The following is an 18,672-nucleotide window of genomic DNA, read 5'->3' on the forward strand; positions in this document are numbered from 1 at the left end:
GGCAGTTGCAGAGATAGGCTCTAACTCTTAAAGAGACAGGAAGATCGATTGGACTGAGATTCCTAAAAGAAGCAGGTAAGGATCCTGGGTGGCAGAACTGTGCTTGTAGCGTTAGAATCTCCTCTGGAGAAGCTTGGATGCCTTGGAAATTTAGGAATTAAGAGAGAATTCGAAAAATGGAGGAAAGGGGTAATTTTCCCAGCAGGGCTTTAAGTAACAGCTAGGGGGCGGGGCTTCTGATTCTGGGGTAGCGGGAAACACAAGAGGAGGAGCCTGCGGGTCTGGGGGCGGAGCCTATGAAGCGGGACTCGCGTGGAACTGGAACTGTGCGGGTGAAGGGGCAGGGTTCGTGGATCAAAGCAGATTCGTTAATGCTCTAGGGGATCAAGTCTAGTACTTGAGAAATATCCCCTATGGCTTTGAGTAAGGGTGAGGGGACAGAAGTTCTCATTGTCGACCCCTCCCTGCCCCGAGGCGCCTATAAACAGCCGCACGTGGGTGCGGATTTGGGGGGCATGCCCACGCCCCTTCCTACCAGAACTGCACCGCGTGGGGCGGCGGGTGGAGCTGCGGGACAGTGGCTAGACAGGGTGACCCGACTGCATTCCTGGCCAGTGTGTCAGCGCCGCTTCCCGCCCCCTCTGCGGAGATTTTGGATCCAACTCCAGACATGGGGTTCCCCCTTCCTCTGCGGCTTTCCAGAGAGTCAAGGGGAATGGGAAGTGTTCTTTCCGCCTGGGATCTCCAAACAGTGACCCGCGTGTGGGCGAGAGAAACTTTGGGGAGCCGCCCCTTATGGGCTCCGAGACTACAATTCCCAGAGGATCCGAAGCCTCGAGGCGCCAGACGTCGGTCGCGCCTGCTACTGGGGATTGTAGTTTAGCCCTATTGGGCTCTTGCTGGGAAATCCTGTGATGTTCATTTCGCCGCTTTTCACCCACCCGGAGATTGAAATTCAGAGACCCAAGGGGTTACAGATTTAGCCTTAAATCTGTGGACTGGAGCCTGTGAATTTCCCCATGCTCCAATTTTCCACCCCTTTAGTGGCGTTCAAATCTTCACTCAGGAAAGGGGAAAATGAACCTGGAGGGGTGAGGAAGGGCCCAGGAGTTCTTCTACTGCTTCTACCTGAGGTGGGAGTCTCGACCCTTCTGTGTCTTGCTGGCCGGATCACCTTTGGCTTCTGTGCCTTGCTCTTCCTCTCTGTGAAATGGATTTAGAGCGAATACATAATGGGAATGTCTGCGTCCTGCCCCTCTGGGACTACAAGTCCCAGGGTGCTTGACGCGATCTCTGCCCGCCCCCCCCCCCCGTGGGGACCCGCCTCCCTCCAGCCAGAGTCACGTCGTCTAACCTGTTCCCTGCGCCTGCCCCGCCCCGTCCTCGGCTCCCAGCAGCTGGAGCTGGAGCCGGAGGAAGACCCCCTGGTGCCAGGATCTGCCCCGGACCCGTGAGTTTCACCCTTCAGGGGTCCAGCGACCCCTAAAGAACCAGACACCATGTCCCTGGGGGAGGGAAGTGGGAGGGGACTTGGACGCCGGGTCCCAGGGCCAGTTTGGGGTGCGCAGATGCCTGGGTGCCTGGAAAAGAGAACTAGGATACTAGGATGCCTGAATTACTGGGTGAAAGGAGAAGGGGTTTGGATGTCTGAGTTCTTGGAATGGAGGACTCAGGTTCAAAGGGGTCCAGTGAGACATTGGAGGAGGGATTCCTGAGTCTCTGGAGTTGTGGACTTTTGGAAGTCCGAGTCTTTGGGAAATATTAGAGCCTCAGATCCCTGAATCTTAGGCAGAAATGGGAGGCTTGGACGGGGGTGGGAGGGACCCTCTGGAAAGAGTGGTCACTATACCGTCGTCCTCCGGCTGCCTTCTGGACTGAGCCTCTAGGTCTCTGAGCAGAATTAAGGGTGTCTCGGAGATAGTGGAAACTGGTCTCCGAAATAGACCAGGACAGGTACCCTGGGTCCCTCTTGAGGGTATGCCCCTGCCCTCCCTGTACTTCCAGCTCTAGGGTGGGGGCAGGGGGTGAGAAAACTGGGGAAGTTCTCCAACCTCCCTTGTGCCGCTGAGCGAACCCCAACATGTCATTAACTGAGGCGTCAGACCTGCCTAACCAGAGGAGGGACGTCAGCCCCAGGGAGCCCCCTGGCGGGGGTGGGGGAGCCTCCTATTGCCCCATGGGGGTGGGAAACTTCTGGGGTTTGCAGAGGTCATTCTAGAGCCTAGGGCAGAATTCCAGAATGGTCTACCACGGAAGCATTGCACAAAGAGGAATTGGTAAACTGAGGCTTAGAGGTGACAGCAGCGTTAGGGGGTCAGGATTTGACCTCTTCCTTCCGGTTATGGCAGCTCTCTGGGGTGGGGGGCAGGATTCCACCAGATTGTCTAGCTAAACTCCCTCCCAGAGCTCTTTGCCCTGACCCTGGAGTGAGAAATGTCACCTCTACTCCCACAGTATGACCTGAGGTATTGTGAGAGATAAGGGAGGGATAGAGGCTAATTCTGGAGGTGTCTGTCCTTGAGGCGGGGGAGGGCAGGGGCAGGCAGACACCTCCCTCTTTCTCTCCCCCTTTTCTCCACCCCTATGCGTCATGTGGGGGGGATTAAACAGGGAGGGGGGTGTTTGCCAATGTCTGGGCTTGAAGGGCATTTGGTGGCAGCCTGAAATAAAATTAAAAATAATAATTTGGCTGCCAAAACCGCTCATGTCATGCCAGGCTCAGGTCTGGCAGGTAGACAGGACGGACCCTATTGTCTAGAGAAGTCTCAGGCAACCTCCCAAAAGTCAGACCTGGGCGTTACACCATGAAGGATGCTTGATGACCCAGGGAAGGACTCCTCCCTACCAGCGGGGAAACTGAGGCTGGAGAGTAGACACTGGCTCTTGCCAGCTTCTGTCTGGAATCTTTCAGGGCTCTCCCTGCACCAGTCCCAAAGTTACTGGGCATGATCACGGGGCAGAACTCAGGAATGTACAAGAGGAGTTTAGAGCTCTGTGATCCTTAGGCAAGGAAGCTGAGACCAGAGGCATTAAAACTTAGGACTTTTAAAATCTCGGAGTTGAAAGGGCCCTTTTGGGAGAAAAATGACTTAGGATCTTGAGCCCTCACTTGGCCTGACCCTGTGTTATCTTAATGAACCACCAAGAAAGGCTGTTGATTTAGAATTCTGGATGTGTGAAATTTATTTCAACACTGTAGATCAGTCAGGTCACCCGATCCTCACACCCTTTTGAGGTGAAGGTATTAATTCCCCCATTATACCCAGGAGGCAACAGGTTCAGAGAAGCTAAATATCTAGTGGAGGCAGAGGCTCAGAGAGGGAAAGCCCCTAGCCGGTTCCAGAGAGGGGAAAATAAGCCCCAGCCCAGGACAAAGCTGGAGGAATCTCATCTAGGTGTTCCCAGCCTATTCGACACCCTGATTTCGTCCCTACTGAGGACGATTCCTCCAGGAAGCCCACAGGATCTTTAACCCCAAAGAACCTGGCTGGGGTGCAGAGGGGGCGTGGAGAGGAGAACCCAGGGGAGGATACCTGGGGGTGGATGGGAGCCCGCTGGAGGGGGAGCCGAAGTTGGAGGGCTGCCCGGGGAAGAGGACCTGAGGGCGGAGGGCAGGGTCAGGAGCCTGGGAACAGAGACGCGGCCCGCGCCCCGCCCTCGCGCCCCGCCCGGCCCCCTCCTAGCCCCGGGAGGTGAGCACCTGCCCGGGCCCGCCGCGCATTCCGGGGCTCTGAGCTCAGGCGCTGTCCGCCCTCCCGACCGGGATCCGGCGGTGACAGTGCGCCCTCTGGCGGTCCCGGCACCAGCCTCCAGGACAACCCCACACCCATTGCTGGCATTTCCTTAGGATGTCAGCATGGAATCTGAGAACCTTGGACTTTCAGAAATCACGCAGTCCCCCAAAAGAACCGCCGACTATCGAATGCTGGCACTGAAGGCCGCACAAAATTGATCGTTTTTATATTTTGACAGACGCAGTGATTCCTGGGTATCCCTGAGATTCTAAAAGTCCCGAGTTTTGATTCCTATAGCCTCTACTTTCTGAGGCTTCAATTCCCAGAGCCCTGAATTCCTACTGCTCCTTCAGACCAGATGGATCCTCACAATAGTCCTAAGAGGTGAACAGTTATTTATCCCCATCTTACAGGTTAGGAAAAGGAGCCACACTAGCCAGGGTCTGAACGAGATCCTGCCATATTTGAAAGAAGGGAGTCTGACTCCTTGCTTGTGCTTTTATCTGCTGTAGACTTCTAAGACAGTGTGATCTCTAGAAAGTGGAATAGGAAGACAATTCTGGGCTAGCCAAATTAGAGAATTCTAGAATGTTCCAAAGATAGAATCTTGGATTTAGAACTTCCCAACAATTCTCAAGTGGAGGGACTCCGTTTCTGTAGAACCTTAATTACAGACAGTCTCAAGTTCCCTACATCTTCAGAATGGAGGCCTCTTGGAGATGGAATGGGCTTCTTAGGATAGCCTTCTCCTTCTACTGTGGGGAAACTGAGGCCCCAGGAGTGGAGAGGACTCATGGCCCAAGGTCACACGCTCTCACTACACCCAAATGAGCCGCCAACTCTAACAGGTTCTGTTTCCGTGGTTTCCCAGACAGAGGCTGCTATCGGCATGACACAGCCCGCCCTGCTACCCATGTCTTATGGCCAAAGCTAAGAGGTCAATGTAGCAAGGAGGTGACAGGGCTGTCAGGCGTGGCGGCTACCATGGGGATGGAGATGGAGCTGGCCTGACCAGTTCCTGGTGGCCTCCCACTGGGCCAGTGGCCACAACTGCCCATCCGATGCTAGCCACCTCCCTGTTTCTCCTCCTAACAATGGGTCACTGTGAGCCAGGCCTCCCCTGGATGGGGACTCTTGAGGAGAAGAAACAGCAATCACTGCCCTCTGGGACTCCTCCAGTCTCCTGGAGAAGACACAGAATTAACATGTTAGAACCTGATATGAAACCCATTCTACAGACTTCTTGCAGGGTGACCTTGAACAAAGATTTCTAAGCCTTACTCTCTTGCCTGCTAGGATGCTTAGGGTGCTTTTGACCATGGAATGAGGTTTGGAGTGCAATGCATTTAGTGCAGTGGCCCTGCAGTCAGTTTTGGTGCTGGGGATTGAACCCAGGGCCTTGTGCATGTGAGGCAAGCACTCTACCAACTGAGCTATATCCCCAGCCCCTCAATCTTGTTTTTATTTCATTAAACTCAAACTAATGGGTATGGACTCTGAGATGTGTTAGACGGTGCAATTATTATTTTAAAAAATACCTCTAACATCTAGCACAGCATCTTCTGGTGCCTAGCTGACATTTAGCACAGTAACTGATAGTTGCAATTTTATTCCATGTTCATTAGCACATAGTAGATGATTAACAGATACTTGTTGAAGGAGTTGATGCATTTTTTTATATTTATTTTTTTTAGTTGTAGATGGACAGCATTTCACTTATTTATTTTTATGTGGTGCTGAGAATCGAACCCAGTGCCTCATGCGTTCTGGGCAAGCATTCCAGAACTGAGCCACAGCCCCCACCCCTTTTTAAAATATTTACTTTTTTAGTTGTAGTCAGACACAATACCTTTGTTTTATTTATTTATTTTTATGTGGTGCTGAGGATGGAACCCAGTGCCTCACACGCGCTAGGCGAGCGCTCTACTGCTGAGCCACAATCCCAGCCCCTTGATGCATTTTATTAGAGCAGAGATAAAGAGATGAACAAGGAACCGCTAAAGAGAGAAAAGTGTCTGAAGCCTTCTAGAACCGATTTGGACTTCTAGGTAGTGAGTGAATGGACTGGGCTTTGAAAGAGTGGACATTTCCCACCTGGGAACTGGAAGGGTAAAGCACATCTGGCGGAAGGAACGAAGAGTAGAGGCGCCCCGCGTCCCCAAGGGCGAGGTCTCAGACGGCTCCCCCACCACGCAGGCGCCCCGCTGCGGCCGGCACCATGGACAGCGAGGCATTCCAGAGCGCGCGGGACCTTCTGGACCTGAACTTCCAGTGTGAGCTGGGATCGGGGGCGGGGCTTGCGGGGGCAGGGCCCTGCCAGGAGGCCTGGTCCTGACCCTCATTCCCGCCTGCCCAGCGCTGGCCATGAAGCACATGGACCTGAAGCAGATGGAGCTGGATACGGCGGCGGCCAAGGTGGACGAACTGACTAAGCAGCTTGAGTCGCTGTGGTCGGACTCGCCAGCTCCTCCTGGCCCACAGGGCGGAGTCCCCTCTAGGGTGAGCCGGGTTCCTGCCTTGACCCCGGAAGCCAGCTTCTCTTCTCTCCATACCCAGGTCGGAGGCTTGGATTTCAGTCAAGGCTGCCCCCAATGGTTGTGTAGGTCGTAGGTATTCAAGGACACTTGAAAGAGAGGACCAGGGGAGGTGGATGACCTACAGGATCCCGGGAAGCAAAGGGACCTTTTCCCAGGTCGCGCAGTGATAGGCTAGCCTCAGCCCTAAGTCTGGGCTCCTTCCCCAGCACAGCTCATCTGAGCTCGCTGTGCCAAAATTTCCACCCTGGTGCTCTCCTCTGGGTTGACCTTTGGTGACCTCTTTTGATTCCACCGCCCCCACGCCACCCCTCCGCTAATGTATCCTTTCATCCCCCAACGTCCTGCCCTCCCCACAGCTGTCCCGGTACAGCTCCAGCCCGGTCCCCGAGCCTTTCGGCAGCCGAGGGTCCCCCCGGAAGACAGCCACGGACAGCGCAGACACCCAGTTTGGACGCTCCGAGAGTGCTCCGGCTCTGCTCCCCTACAGCCCTCTATCCCCAAAGGGCCGACCATCGTCTCCGCGCACCCCGCTCTATCTGCAGCCTGATGCTTACGGCAGCCTGGACCGCGCGCCCTCGCCACGGCCGCGCGCTTTCGAAGGCGCCGCCAGCCCCCTGGGCCGTGCTCCCTCCCCGCGGCCGGGGTCAGGCCCGCTCCGCCAGCAAGTTCCCCCTACGCCCTTCGACTATCTGGGACGTGCGGGCTCCCCGCGTGGCAGCCCTCTGGCGGAGGGGCCCCAGGCCTTCTTCCCCGAGCGCGGGCCCTCGCCGCGCCCACCTGCGGCAGCCTACGACGCGCCCTCGGCCTTCGGGAGCCCCCTGCTGGGCGCGGGCGGCAGCGCCTTCGCCCCGCCTCTGCGCGCGCAAGGTGAGGCAGGGGCCCCAAATGGGGGGCGACGGGGACTGGGGTCCAGTCCCCCGTCACATCCTCATGCGCAACCACCCGCCCCAGATGACCTGACACTGCGCCGGCGACCCCCGAAAGCCTGGAACGAGTCTGATCTGGACGTGGCTTACGAGAAGAAATCCACGCAGACAGCCAGCTACGAACGTGAGCCAGGAAGCCCGGGCAGTGGGGGCCCCAAGGCGAGGACCCCCGACCCCGGCCCTAATGACTCCTGCCCTTCAGGTCTGGACGTCTTTGCACGACCCGCCTCACCAGGCCTGCAGCTGTTGCCCTGGAGAGAGAGCAGCCTGGATGGGCTGGGGGCCACCGGCAAGGTGAGGGGTCAGGGACGCCAGGTGAGGCAGCTGGGGGCCTCCTGGCGGAGCCCCACGCCCTTCCCCAGGCGCTTCCTTCTTTATCCTGATTTGCACCCCTCCTGGACCCGCTCTCTCACCCCCTGGCTTCCTGCCCCCTCCTCTCCCTTCTCCCCCCTGTGCCCCTATCTCCTCCTCTTTCCCTTCTGAGCCTCTGCTCCCGGCTCACTTTCCCCCTCTGCTCCCCAGGACAACCTCACCAGCGCCACCCTGCCGCGCAACTACAAGGTCTCCCCTCTCGCCAACGACAGGCGTTCAGACGTGGGCAGCTACCGTCGCTCACTGGGCTCTGCCGCCCCGTCAGGCACTTTGCCCCGCAGCTGGCAGCCTGTCAGCCGCATCCCCATGCCCCCCTCCAGCCCCCAGCCCCGCAGTGCCCCTCGCCAGCGTCCCATCCCCCTCAGCATGATATTCAAGTTGCAGAACGCTTTCTGGGAGCAAGGGGCCAGCAGAGCCATGCTCCCTGGGTCCTCCGTCTTCTCCAGAGCACCCCCACCTAAGCTGCCTCCCCAGTCCCAGCCACCCCCCCAGACCCAACTGCAGCCCCAGCCCCAACCACAGCCCCAGTTGCCCCCCCAACCCCAGCCCCAGCCTCAGCCCCAGCCTCAGCCCCAGCCCCAACCCCAGGCTCCAGTCCCCCAGGTCCCCCAACAGACATGGCCACCGGTGAATGAAGGTGAGTCAATAACAGGCCCCTAGAGGGCTGGGTGAAGGGAGGACAATGAAGGGACAGGTTAGCTGGGAGAGCCGTCTTCTTCCAGACACTGCCCTTCAGAGAGCTAGGCCAGATGAACTTGGGCATTGGCACAGGAGCCAGGGATGGTACAGTGGTTAAGGATGGACCCTGGGGCAGACTGCTTGCTTCTACACTGTGACCTCAGGGACGTCACTTAACCTTTTCTGGGCCTCAATTTCCTTGAGTGTAAAAACTGAACAATGATAAGAGCCCATCTTATGGGATATGGTGCCAATGCATAGTAATCCCTCAATAGCTATCATTTGTTATGATAATCATTAATGTTTTTTGGTAGGAGGTCTGTGGAGTTAAGTAGAGAGGGTTTCGGCATCTGTCCACCACTGACTTACTATGTGACTCAGGATGAGTTACCTAACTTGTCTGAGTATCTGTTTACCCATCTGTGAAGAGAGATTAATATCTACCTTATAGGAGGGTGACAGGGATTATGTCATAATAGTGATTGTTACAATGGGTGCGGTGGTGCACGCCTATAATCCCAGCAACTCAGGAGGCTGAGGCAGGAGGATCACAAGTTCAAGGCCAGCCTCAGCAACTTAGTGAGTCCTCACCAACTTACCAAGATCCTGTCTAAAAAATTTAAAAATATATATATATGTATACATGACAGGGGATGTAGTTCAGTGGTAAAGGGCATTTGGGTTCAATTCCCAGTACCAAAAAAGAAAACAAAAGTGATTATTACTGCTCCCACCTGCTTGCTTGCTTGCTTGCTTGATTTGGTACCAGTGATTGAACCCAGGGGTACTTAACCACTGAGCCACATCTCCAGTCCTTTTTGTTTTTTATTTTGAGACAGGGTCTCACTAAGTTGCTCAGTGGCCTTGCTAGGTTGCTGAGGCTGGCTTTGAACTTGCAGTCCTCCTGTCTCAGCCTCCTAAGACCCTGAGATTAAGGTGTGCACCACCACACCCAACTCCCACTGCCAAAGGGCAACAAGACAGAGAGAAGAGATCATTGAATGCTGGAATTCTACTTCTGGCAGGAGTTTTCTGCCCAAGATGGTAGGAGAGGAAAGCTTGGAGATCTTGGAAAGTCCAGTCCTCACGGTTGCTAGGAATACAGATTCTGGAGTCAGCCAGCAGTGTGACTTTGGGTAACTTAGTTACTCTCTCTGAGGTTCAGATTTCCTTCACATAGTATGGAGATAATAGCCTAGTGGGGAGAGTTCAACAAGACCAGCATGTAAAGTGCCAGGCACATCCTAAGTGCTCAATAAATGGGAGGTATAATTACGTATTGTTCACAGTTCAGGGAATATGTAGCCCAGAGAGGGCATGAAACTGCCCTGAGGTCACACAGAAAATAAGGTAGTGATTTCAGACCCTGGAAGTTGTGGAGAGTTTTGGGGGCCTTCAGAGGACTTGTCCTGTGATTGGGTTCTTGTTCCTGCTAGGCCTCCTCAAACCCCCTGCCGAGGCGGAGACTGAGCCTGAGCTAGAGGGGCTGCTGACACCGGTGCTGGAGACCGGTGATGCAGACGAAGGCGCTGTAACTCGGCCCCTCAGCCCCACGAGGCTGCAGCCAGCGCTGCCCCCTGAGGCACAGTCGGTGCCCGAGCTGGAGGAGGTGGCCCGGGTGCTGGCCGAGATTCCTCGGCCCCTCAAACGCAGGGGCTCCATGGAGCAGAGCCCTGCCGTGGCCCTGCCCCCTACTCACAAGAAGCAGTACCAGCAGATCATCAGCCGCCTCTTCCACCGGCATGGCGGGCCAGGGCCTGGGGGGCCTGAGCCAGAGCTGACGCCCATCACCGAGGGATCTGAGGCCAGGGCCGGGCCCCCTGCTCCTGCCCCACCAGCTCCCCTACCGCCCCCAGCCCCGCCCCAGAGCAACCCACCAGAGCAGCCACAGAGCGTGGTAAGTAACACAGGAGGAAACTGGGGTGTGTCTGCTAGTGTCTGGGGCCAGCTGCTGTGACAAAACACTCCCAAGTACGTGCCTTATGTGAGAGAAGCAGCCCTCTTCTAAGGGCTAGTCCAGGAGTCTGGGAATCCAGCCTCCCATGTGATGGAGACTGAGTCACTGGTCCATGGGGCCAGTGGTTAAGAGCATTGGCCATAGAGCTGGGCTCACCTGTGTTTGAATCCTGGCTGTGTGCCACTTACCAGCTGTGCAGTCTTGGGTGAGACATTTAACCTCTCTGGGCCTCAGTGTCCTCATTTGTGAATGGTGAGAAATGCTGGGTTTCTATTCTGGTGACTAAAAGGCTCAGGGGTCACTCCAGGTAAACTGGGCTGACTGGGCCGCGCAAAATAACCACACAAGAGACACAAATACCTTTTTCTTTGGGGTCGCTGTGACAGTTCCTCTGACCTTTTGGGTCCGCAGAAAGAGAGAGAGCGAGAGCAGGTGCTGACCCCTTTTACTGAGAAGCTGTTCAAATGAGGCAAGGAGTCAGGTTTCAGGGGCTGAGTCTATCTTCATGATGTCCACTGTCAGCAGGTTGACTGACACCTGGGTAGGCCACACCCAAGGGCACAGTAAGAGGAGGGGACACACACAAGGCACTTCCATGGAACATTCTATCCTAAACAGGGCAAGGGGTTATATTACAAAGGAACAGGTGAGCATAGCTCTACCCATGGGGCTGTAGGAAGGCACGCCTGGACATGAAGACCCTAGAAGAACAGGGCAGTCTAGCAGCATGGGTGCCTGAGGCCACATCGCCCAGCAGGGGAGTTAACTCAGTCACGTTCCAGGTTGGTCTCCCACAAGCCACCTCATGAGGTTGCTGTGAAGGTTGAGTGTATTGAGTGGGTAGAATGGTGCCTGGCACATAACTGTTAGCTGCCATTGATGTTGTCATTTGCCCAGGGGATGGTCTCTTGCCGATCTTAGTTTTGACTGTGCATCGGGGATGGGGGCAGAGTTATAGCCAGGTGGAACTGTCCTGAACACAGTGTGGGTAGATGTGTATGGGACAGTTCCCAGAGAAGTGGGGGTGAAGCAGACACCCCAGAATGCCTGTTCCCAGCCTCTCCAGGGTAGAGCCTAGGAATGTATAGGCTCAGGGCCCTGAGATCAAGAGGGGAAGGATGATATCTCAAAATAGGAGAATTCCCCTCAGAGAATCACAATGTCCTGGCCACAGAGAAGCTTGAAAAGACACAAAATTCAAGAATTGAACTCAGCAACTTAATGAGGCCCTAAGCAACTCAATGAGACCCTGTCTGTAAATAAAATACAAAATAGGGCTGGGGATGTGGCTCAGGGGTCAAGTGCCCCTGAATTTAATCCCTGGTACCCCCCCCCAATTTTTTTTTTTTTTTTAGGTGTAGATGGACACAGCACAATGCCTTTATTTTTATATAGTGCTGAGGATCGAACCCAGGTCCTGCCTGTGCTAGGGGAGTGCTCTACCGCTGAGCCACATTCCCAGCCCCCAAATTTTTTTAGTAAGAGTAATATTTTAAATTAATACTTTCTATAGTAAAAGAATACATAAACACCATAGAAAACGTGGAAAAAATAGTAATCAGTACCAAGAACAAGTCTCAGCACTCCGAACTGTGGTAAACATTTTGAGTATCTCCTTCAGTCTTTTGCAATGAAATTCTAATAGTAAAATATGAAAGTTCTCATAGATATCAGGATTGCAAAACCCTGGCCCCTCCACAGTTCAAAATAGTGAAGGAAATAGTACAATTTAGCATTTCTGCAATCACAACATATTGGAAACTTGAAATAACAGGGCATACTGATGATCCTAGCCACTCAGGAGACTGACACAAGAGGATCACAGGTCTGAGGCTACCTTGAGCAATTTAGCAAGAATCTGTCTCAAATTAAAAAAAAAAAAAAAATTAAAAGGAGCTGGGGATTTAGCTCAGTGGTAGGTTCTTGCCTAGCATGCACCTGGCCCTGGGTTCAATCCCCAGTACTGGGAAGAAGAAAAAAAAGAAAGAAAGAAAAATAACTGAGCAGTTGAAGATTTTGGATTCACTGCCTCTTAGTATCTCTAAATTTCAGAATCTTGCAATCATTGAAATGCTGGAGACAGCCAAGACCAGAATAACTAACACTGCGTGAGCGCGCCCGCACGCGCGCGCGCGCGCGCACACACACACACACACACACACACTCCGTAGAAATAAATCTTGTAGGAGGAAATGAAAAATAAGAAAGCACATGAATAACATGATGAATACTCATATCCCAAACCTCTGGAATTAAGACCTGGTAACACTTGTCATGCGTGCTTCATGGCATTTTATCTGTATCTATATTTTTAATGCATAACTTATTTTGTGTAGTCGTGTATATGTGTATGCACATGCATGTGTGTGCACGTGTGTCTGTGTGTATAGTGAATAACTGGCTTCCACATTCATTACCTTGAAGGTCTAGAATTACTTGGCCACCCACTCCATAGCCTCTCAGTTACTCGCAGGTCTCAGGGTCAAGATCCAAAGTTATTTGCTGTTGTAGAGTTCAGGAGGACGGCAGCACCGGGGGCCAGGACGCACCTCTCCCCGGTGCGAATCCCAGCCCTTCTCCTTCCCCCTGGGTACTTGGGCGATCTGGGCGGCTGCTGCCTGGTCCTTAAGCCTGTAGTCCCCGGCCTCCCCCTAATGGGTTTGCAGTACTAACAATCCCTCCTAATCTCTGAGGTCCCCGCCCTGTCCCGCAGGAGATGCGCTCTGTGCTGCGGAAGGCGGGCTCCCCGCGCAAGGCCCGGCGGGCGCGGCTCAACCCGCTGGTGCTGCTGCTGGACGCGGCGCTGACCGGGGAGCTGGAGGTGGTGCAGCAGGCGGTGAAGGAGGTGAGGGACGCTGAGCTGGAGGTGACGGGTGTGGGGTGACATCCACTGGACTAAGCCCCTTCCTGGCCCACTCAGATGAACGACCCGAGCCAGCCCAATGAGGAGGGCATCACCGCGCTGCACAATGCCATCTGCGGCGCCAACTACCCGATTGTGGACTTCCTCATCGCGGCAGGCGCCAATGTCAACTCCCCAGACAGCCACGGCTGGTGAGGCCTAAGCCGCAGGGGACTGGCGGGGGCATGGGCGGCCCCGCGGGCTGGCGCGACCCCCTCACGCATGCTTCCGGCACCTAGGACACCTCTGCACTGCGCGGCGTCGTGTAACGACACGGCCATCTGCACCGTGCTTGTGCAGCATGGCGCTGCAATCTTCGCCACCACTCTCAGCGACGGCGCCACTGCCATCGAGAAATGCGACCCCTACCGGGAGGGCTATGCTGACTGCGCCACCTACCTGGCAGGTGCGCCCGGCTGGGGCTCTTGGGGTGGTGCTGAACCTCCCACCTGGCTGCAACGCAGGCTGCGCCCCATGGGGAGAGGAGGACGTGGGTGCTGCGCCAGCGGGATCTCTGGAGAGAAGGATGTGGAGTGGGCCACCTGCGGGGAGGGGCGTGGCAGTGGAGGGCCTGCCATTTTTAGGGAGACCTGCGGGGAGACGGAGTGGAGATGGTGCTGCTCCCTGCTTTCTACCTGCGGGGTGGGAAGTTGGAGTTTCCAGCTATACCATCAACCTGGCACAGGGCCGAGCAGGTGGGCTCTCCCACCTGTCTGAGGCCGCAGTACACACCTGGCAGGTGAGAAGCCATGCAGCTGGGAAGGGCCTAGGGACTGTTGCATTTGTGGGGAGTCTAGAGGCTGTGCCATCTCTAGACTAGATGTCACCTAGTTTCCCTGGGAGGGCGAGTAGGGGGACCACGGGGATCAAGCGGAGGGTCTCTGCTGCACACCTGGAAGGGCAACTTGGATTGCAATTTGGCCTTAGGGACCTTGGGCTGGGGTGATTGGTAATGTGCGCCAGGGGAACAGGGCGGTGACCTGCGTCCCGGTGTCCTGCAATGTTAGAGGCTGCCAATTCCAGCATCAGACTTCCCCTCTGGCTCCTGTCCCCTGACCTGAGCACGCACAACTCCACTTGGCTAGGACAAGCGCCAGGGGTCAGCCCCTGTCCCCAGTCCTCCGCCGAGCTCTCACCATGGCGGTCTGGCCTTTCAGATGTGGAGCAGAGCATGGGGCTGATGCACAGCGGGGCGGTGTACGCCCTCTGGGACTACAGCGCCGAGTTCGGGGATGAGCTATCCTTCCGTGAGGGCGACTCTGTCACCATCCTGCGGAGGGACGGGCCGGAGGAGACCGACTGGTGGTGGGCTACGCTGCACGGCCAGGAGGGCTACGTGCCGCGGAACTACTTCGGGGTGAGCTCAGAGAGATGTCCCAAGGGCCTCCAGCGGCAGTTTGGGGCAGAGCTCACGGGAGAAAGGGAGGGAGGAGGACAGCCCAGTGGAATGGGTGAGGCAGGCTGGAAGGGTCCATCGTTGGTAGATGGAGGAGAAAAGCCCCCGTAGTAATAGTGGGGTAAGGGAAAGTCGCCCACAGTCAGGGGAGTGGGTGAGGAAGAGCCTCCCAGGTCTGGTGCCTTTGTGGGGTCCTCACCAGTACAGCCATTGGGTTCCCCTCTAAATCTTTAACTTTTTTTTTTTTTTTTGTACTGGGGATTGAACCCAGGGAACTTAACCACTGAGCCACATCCCCAGACTTTCCTTTGTTTGTTTGTTTATCATTTGGAGACAGAGTCTCTCTGAGTTGCTTAGGGGCATTGCTAAATTGCTGAGGCTGGCTTTGAACATGCACTCCTCCTACCTCAGCCTTCTAAACTGATAAGGTCCCAGTTATGTGCCAACACACCCAGAGTTGATCCCAGCTTGATCAGGCATTTTTACTGGGTTGGGAGTGTGGCCTGTATGCATGATCAAGATCCTGGGTTCCATTCCCAGCACTGCCAAAAAAAAAAAAAAAAAGTTTTTATTATCATCCCTGATTATTTTGATGGGGAGGTTAAAAAGGAATCCCACCTTATCAGGATGAACCCAACTATTATGTATAACAATAAGGCTTAATAAAAAAGAATGAAAAGATTTTTAAAAAATATTTGGTTTTTAATTTTTAGGTGGTTACAATATCTTTATTTTATTTTTATGTGGTGCTGAGAATCGAACCCAGTTCCTCATGCATGCTAGGCGAGCGCGCTACCACTTGAACCACATCCCCAGCCCCCAAGAAAAGATTTTTTTTTTAAGAGAGAGGGAGAGAGAAAGGATTTTTAATATTTATTTTTTAGTTTTCGGCGGACACAACATCTTTGTTTGTATGTGGTGTTGAGGATTGAACCCCGGCCGCACGCATGCCAGGCGAGTGCGCTACCGCTTGAGCCACATCCCCAGCCCCCAAGAAAAGATTTTTAAAAAAGAATCCCATCTTGGGTTGGGTCTGTGGCTCAGTGGTAGAGCACTTGCCTAGCATGTGTGAGACACTAGGTTCAATAATCAGCACCATATAAAATTAAATAAATAAAATAAAGGTGTTGTGTCCAAGTACAACTAAAAAAATATTAAAAAAAAAAAAAGAATCCCACCTTAGTGATGGGGGAAAGTTCAAGAATTACATCTGGGCACTGTGGCACTTGACTGTAATCCCAGTTACTTGGGAGGCTGAGACAGGAGGATTTCAAGTTTGAGAATCCTTGGCAACTTAGTTGGACCCTGACTCAATAAATAAATAAATAGGCCTGGGGCTCAGTGGTCGAATGCTTCAGGGTTCAATCCCCAATATCTTGGGGGAAATCGCATATTATAGCCATGGCAGAAGGTGGTTTTATTCTGCAGCATTAGGCTAGGTGAGGAAGAATCCATTAATAAAATCAGAGTAGAATTCTAATTTCTATAAAATTTTAGAAGATCCCCCCAGGGTTGAGTGAGGGTTCTGTTATATTTCTGCAAAGAATTTTTTTTTCCTTGGGGGTGGGTATCAGAGATTGAACTCAGGGACACTCAACCACTGAGCCACAACCCCAGCCCTATTTTGTATTTTACTTAGAGTCAAGGTCTCACTGAGTTGCTTAGTACCTCACTTTTTCTGAGGCTGGCTTTGAACTTGAGATCCTCCTGCCTCAACCTCTCGAGCTGCTGGGATTATAGGTGTGCGCCACAGCACCCATCAAGAATATTCTTTTAATTCAGGAGAAGCTGGGTGGTAGGGAGAAGGAGGCATCAGTTTTATGGCAGTTTAAGAGACCCAGAAGGTTCCCTTCCATCTGCTGCTGAAACCAAGGCCTTGTATGGTGCTTTGGAGGGGATAAGAGACTTGGGATTCTGAGTGCTGGGGGGAGCCCGGGAGGAAGGGATGGGAGATGGAGGCAGCCCACCTCCTTGGTGGGCATAGGGAAGGATGAGGGCTGGAGCCCCAATGTCTGTCTGAAGGTCTGCTCCCCTCAGCTCTTCCCCAGGGTGAAGCCTCAGAGGAATAAAGTCTAGCCGGACAGAAGGATGTTTTCCCAGGCGACAAGAGCAAGCCAGCCTGCCCTTGCTTCAGATGTCCCCCTCCACATACTGCTGTTTACCTGTGCCCCTAACTCTGCAGGAGTGGGGCCCTCACCACCATTTCTCGGCTCTTCCAGAAGCCAGTGAGGAAGAACTTCAGCCTTAAGTTTAGCAATCTGCCTTCACCGTGGAGGCCCCAGGGGCGAGGCTGAGAATCTTGGGGGCAGGAGATCCTCCACATTTGCCAAAGCAGATCCCGTCCAAAGTGCTTCCCGCCCTGACTGCCAATCACTCCTCACCCTCAGCAGCCAACCCACCATCCCAGCTGAGCCTGGGATTCGAGACCCCCCCAACTGACTTCCCCTGGGAGCCACTCCTATCCCTTGTCTCCCAGAAGCTCTGGGGTCTGGGGGAGACCCGCTGGTTTCCACCAGGATCCTCACCCCGCCTTCCCCAGTTAAGTGCCTTCACGAAGTGCTGGTTTTGTTTATAACAAAATGGGGGAGTTTTCTTTATAAATAAAGGTAGTTTGCACAGAAATCGACTCCCTTCTCTTATGATCCTGTTCCGACTCAATAAATGCTCACGGTGGGCAAACCAGTGTGGGCTTTTGTTTATTTGGTGACATTGGGGATGGAACTCAGGGCCTCATGCAGTCTATCACTGAGCTGTGCCTCCCCTTGGCAAAGCAGTCTTAAAATAGTCACTTTCTAGGGGAGTCCCCAACCTTTCCCTTCCTCTTTTCCACGCTTCACATTCCTCTTTGTGTCTTTTATTTAGTGGTATGTATTAGCAGCTTTTCACACTGTAACAAACTGCCCAAGGTAGGTTAACTTTATTAAGAAGGGAGACTCATTAGGCTCACAGATTCAGAATCTTGAGCCCAAACATCATGGCACAGGCCCTGGCAAGGGCTGCCTGGCACTTGGCCAGAGGGTGTGCAGGAAGGAGGGGTCACGTGGTGTGTCTCCTGGGGTGGGTTAGGTCTCCAGGGTCCCCTACCTCTGATTCCCACCAGTCTCCCTAGCTGCAGGTCTTCTGCCAGCCCTCAGCCTGACACTGTGGCCACTCTGAGCAAACCCTAAGCTTTCCCCAGGCACCCCTTCATATCTCTGAGTGACATAAGCCTAGCTTGGAAGGAAGAAAATCTAGATTTCTCGCTGGAGAAACGTAGGAAAGATTCTCTGTTTGTTGGGCCTGTTTTCCCATCATAAAGAAATGGATCTGGGCTGGGGATGTGGCTCAAGTAGTAGCGCGCTCGTCTGGCATACGTGCGGCCCGGGGTTCGATCCTCAGCACCACATACAAAGAAAGATGTTGTGTCTGCCGATAACTAATAAATAAATAAATAAATATTTAAATAAATAAATGGATCTGGTAAGTATCGTAGGGATCATCATGAGTTTTCAGTCATTACCATTTTTTTGAGCACCTACTATTTGCCACTGTCTAAAGCTGGGTCCCTGCTATCAAATTCGTACACTCTGGACCTTTGATGATACTAAACAATTATTAATACTCTCTGAGTTGCACTAATGAGTTATGCCTATGTTCTAACAGAGTCTTTAATTTTAGAGAGACATTCTGAAATACTTCTGGACGAAATGATGTATGAGATTTGTTTCAAAATAATGGACTGGGTGACAGTAAGGGTGTGTAGAGGAAGCAAGATAAGCCCAGGGTTAAACATTGCTGAATTAAAGTACGTGTTTTACCCTTCTTTCTTTCTTTTTTTTTTTAAGAAATATTTATTTTTTAGTTATAGGGGGACAAATATCTTTATTTTATTTTTATGTGGTTCTAAGGATTGAAGCCAATGCCTCACACATGCTAGGCGAGTGCTCTACCTCCAAGGCACAACTCCAGCTCATGTTTTACCCTTCTCTTAACTGTGTGTCTGTTTGAAATTGTCTTTGAATGCTATAAAATGTCCCTGCCGGCTGGGCACAGTGGTGCATGCCTGTAATTCCAGCAGCTCAGGAGGCTGAGGCAGGAGAAGCACGAGTTCAAAGCCAGCCTCAGCAAATTAGTGAGACCCTAAGCAACTCAGTGAGACCCTGACTCTAGATAAAATACAAGGAAGTCTGG

The 18,672-nt window shown here is 53.4% G+C and overlaps 1 protein-coding gene across 2 annotated transcripts; it reads left to right on the plus strand.

Annotated features, from left to right (window-relative positions):
• Positions 1-44: 44 nt before the first annotated feature.
• Positions 45-17,106, plus strand: Ppp1r13l (protein phosphatase 1 regulatory subunit 13 like). 2 transcript variants are annotated; one of them, XM_076837866.2, is made up of 13 exons: positions 45-75; positions 5,931-6,007; positions 6,091-6,233; positions 6,628-7,138; positions 7,223-7,321; positions 7,400-7,491; positions 7,720-8,206; positions 9,684-10,144; positions 12,918-13,049; positions 13,125-13,258; positions 13,346-13,512; positions 14,264-14,463; positions 16,540-17,106. In XM_076837866.2, exons 2-13 carry the CDS (start codon positions 5,953-5,955, stop codon positions 16,576-16,578), a joined length of 2,520 nt encoding a protein of 839 aa, XP_076693981.2. In that variant the 5' UTR covers positions 45-75; positions 5,931-5,952; the 3' UTR covers positions 16,579-17,106. The 2 variants fall into 2 exon arrangements, with proteins under 2 accessions (XP_076693981.2, XP_076693980.2); XM_076837865.2 differs by lacking the exon at positions 45-75 and adding an exon at positions 1,369-1,450.
• The last annotated feature ends 1,566 nt before the right edge of the window (positions 17,107-18,672 follow it).

The sequence above is a fragment of the Callospermophilus lateralis genome, chromosome 18 (genome assembly GCF_048772815.1).
Source record: "Callospermophilus lateralis isolate mCalLat2 chromosome 18, mCalLat2.hap1, whole genome shotgun sequence".
Taxonomy (NCBI): Eukaryota; Metazoa; Chordata; class Mammalia; order Rodentia; family Sciuridae; genus Callospermophilus; species Callospermophilus lateralis.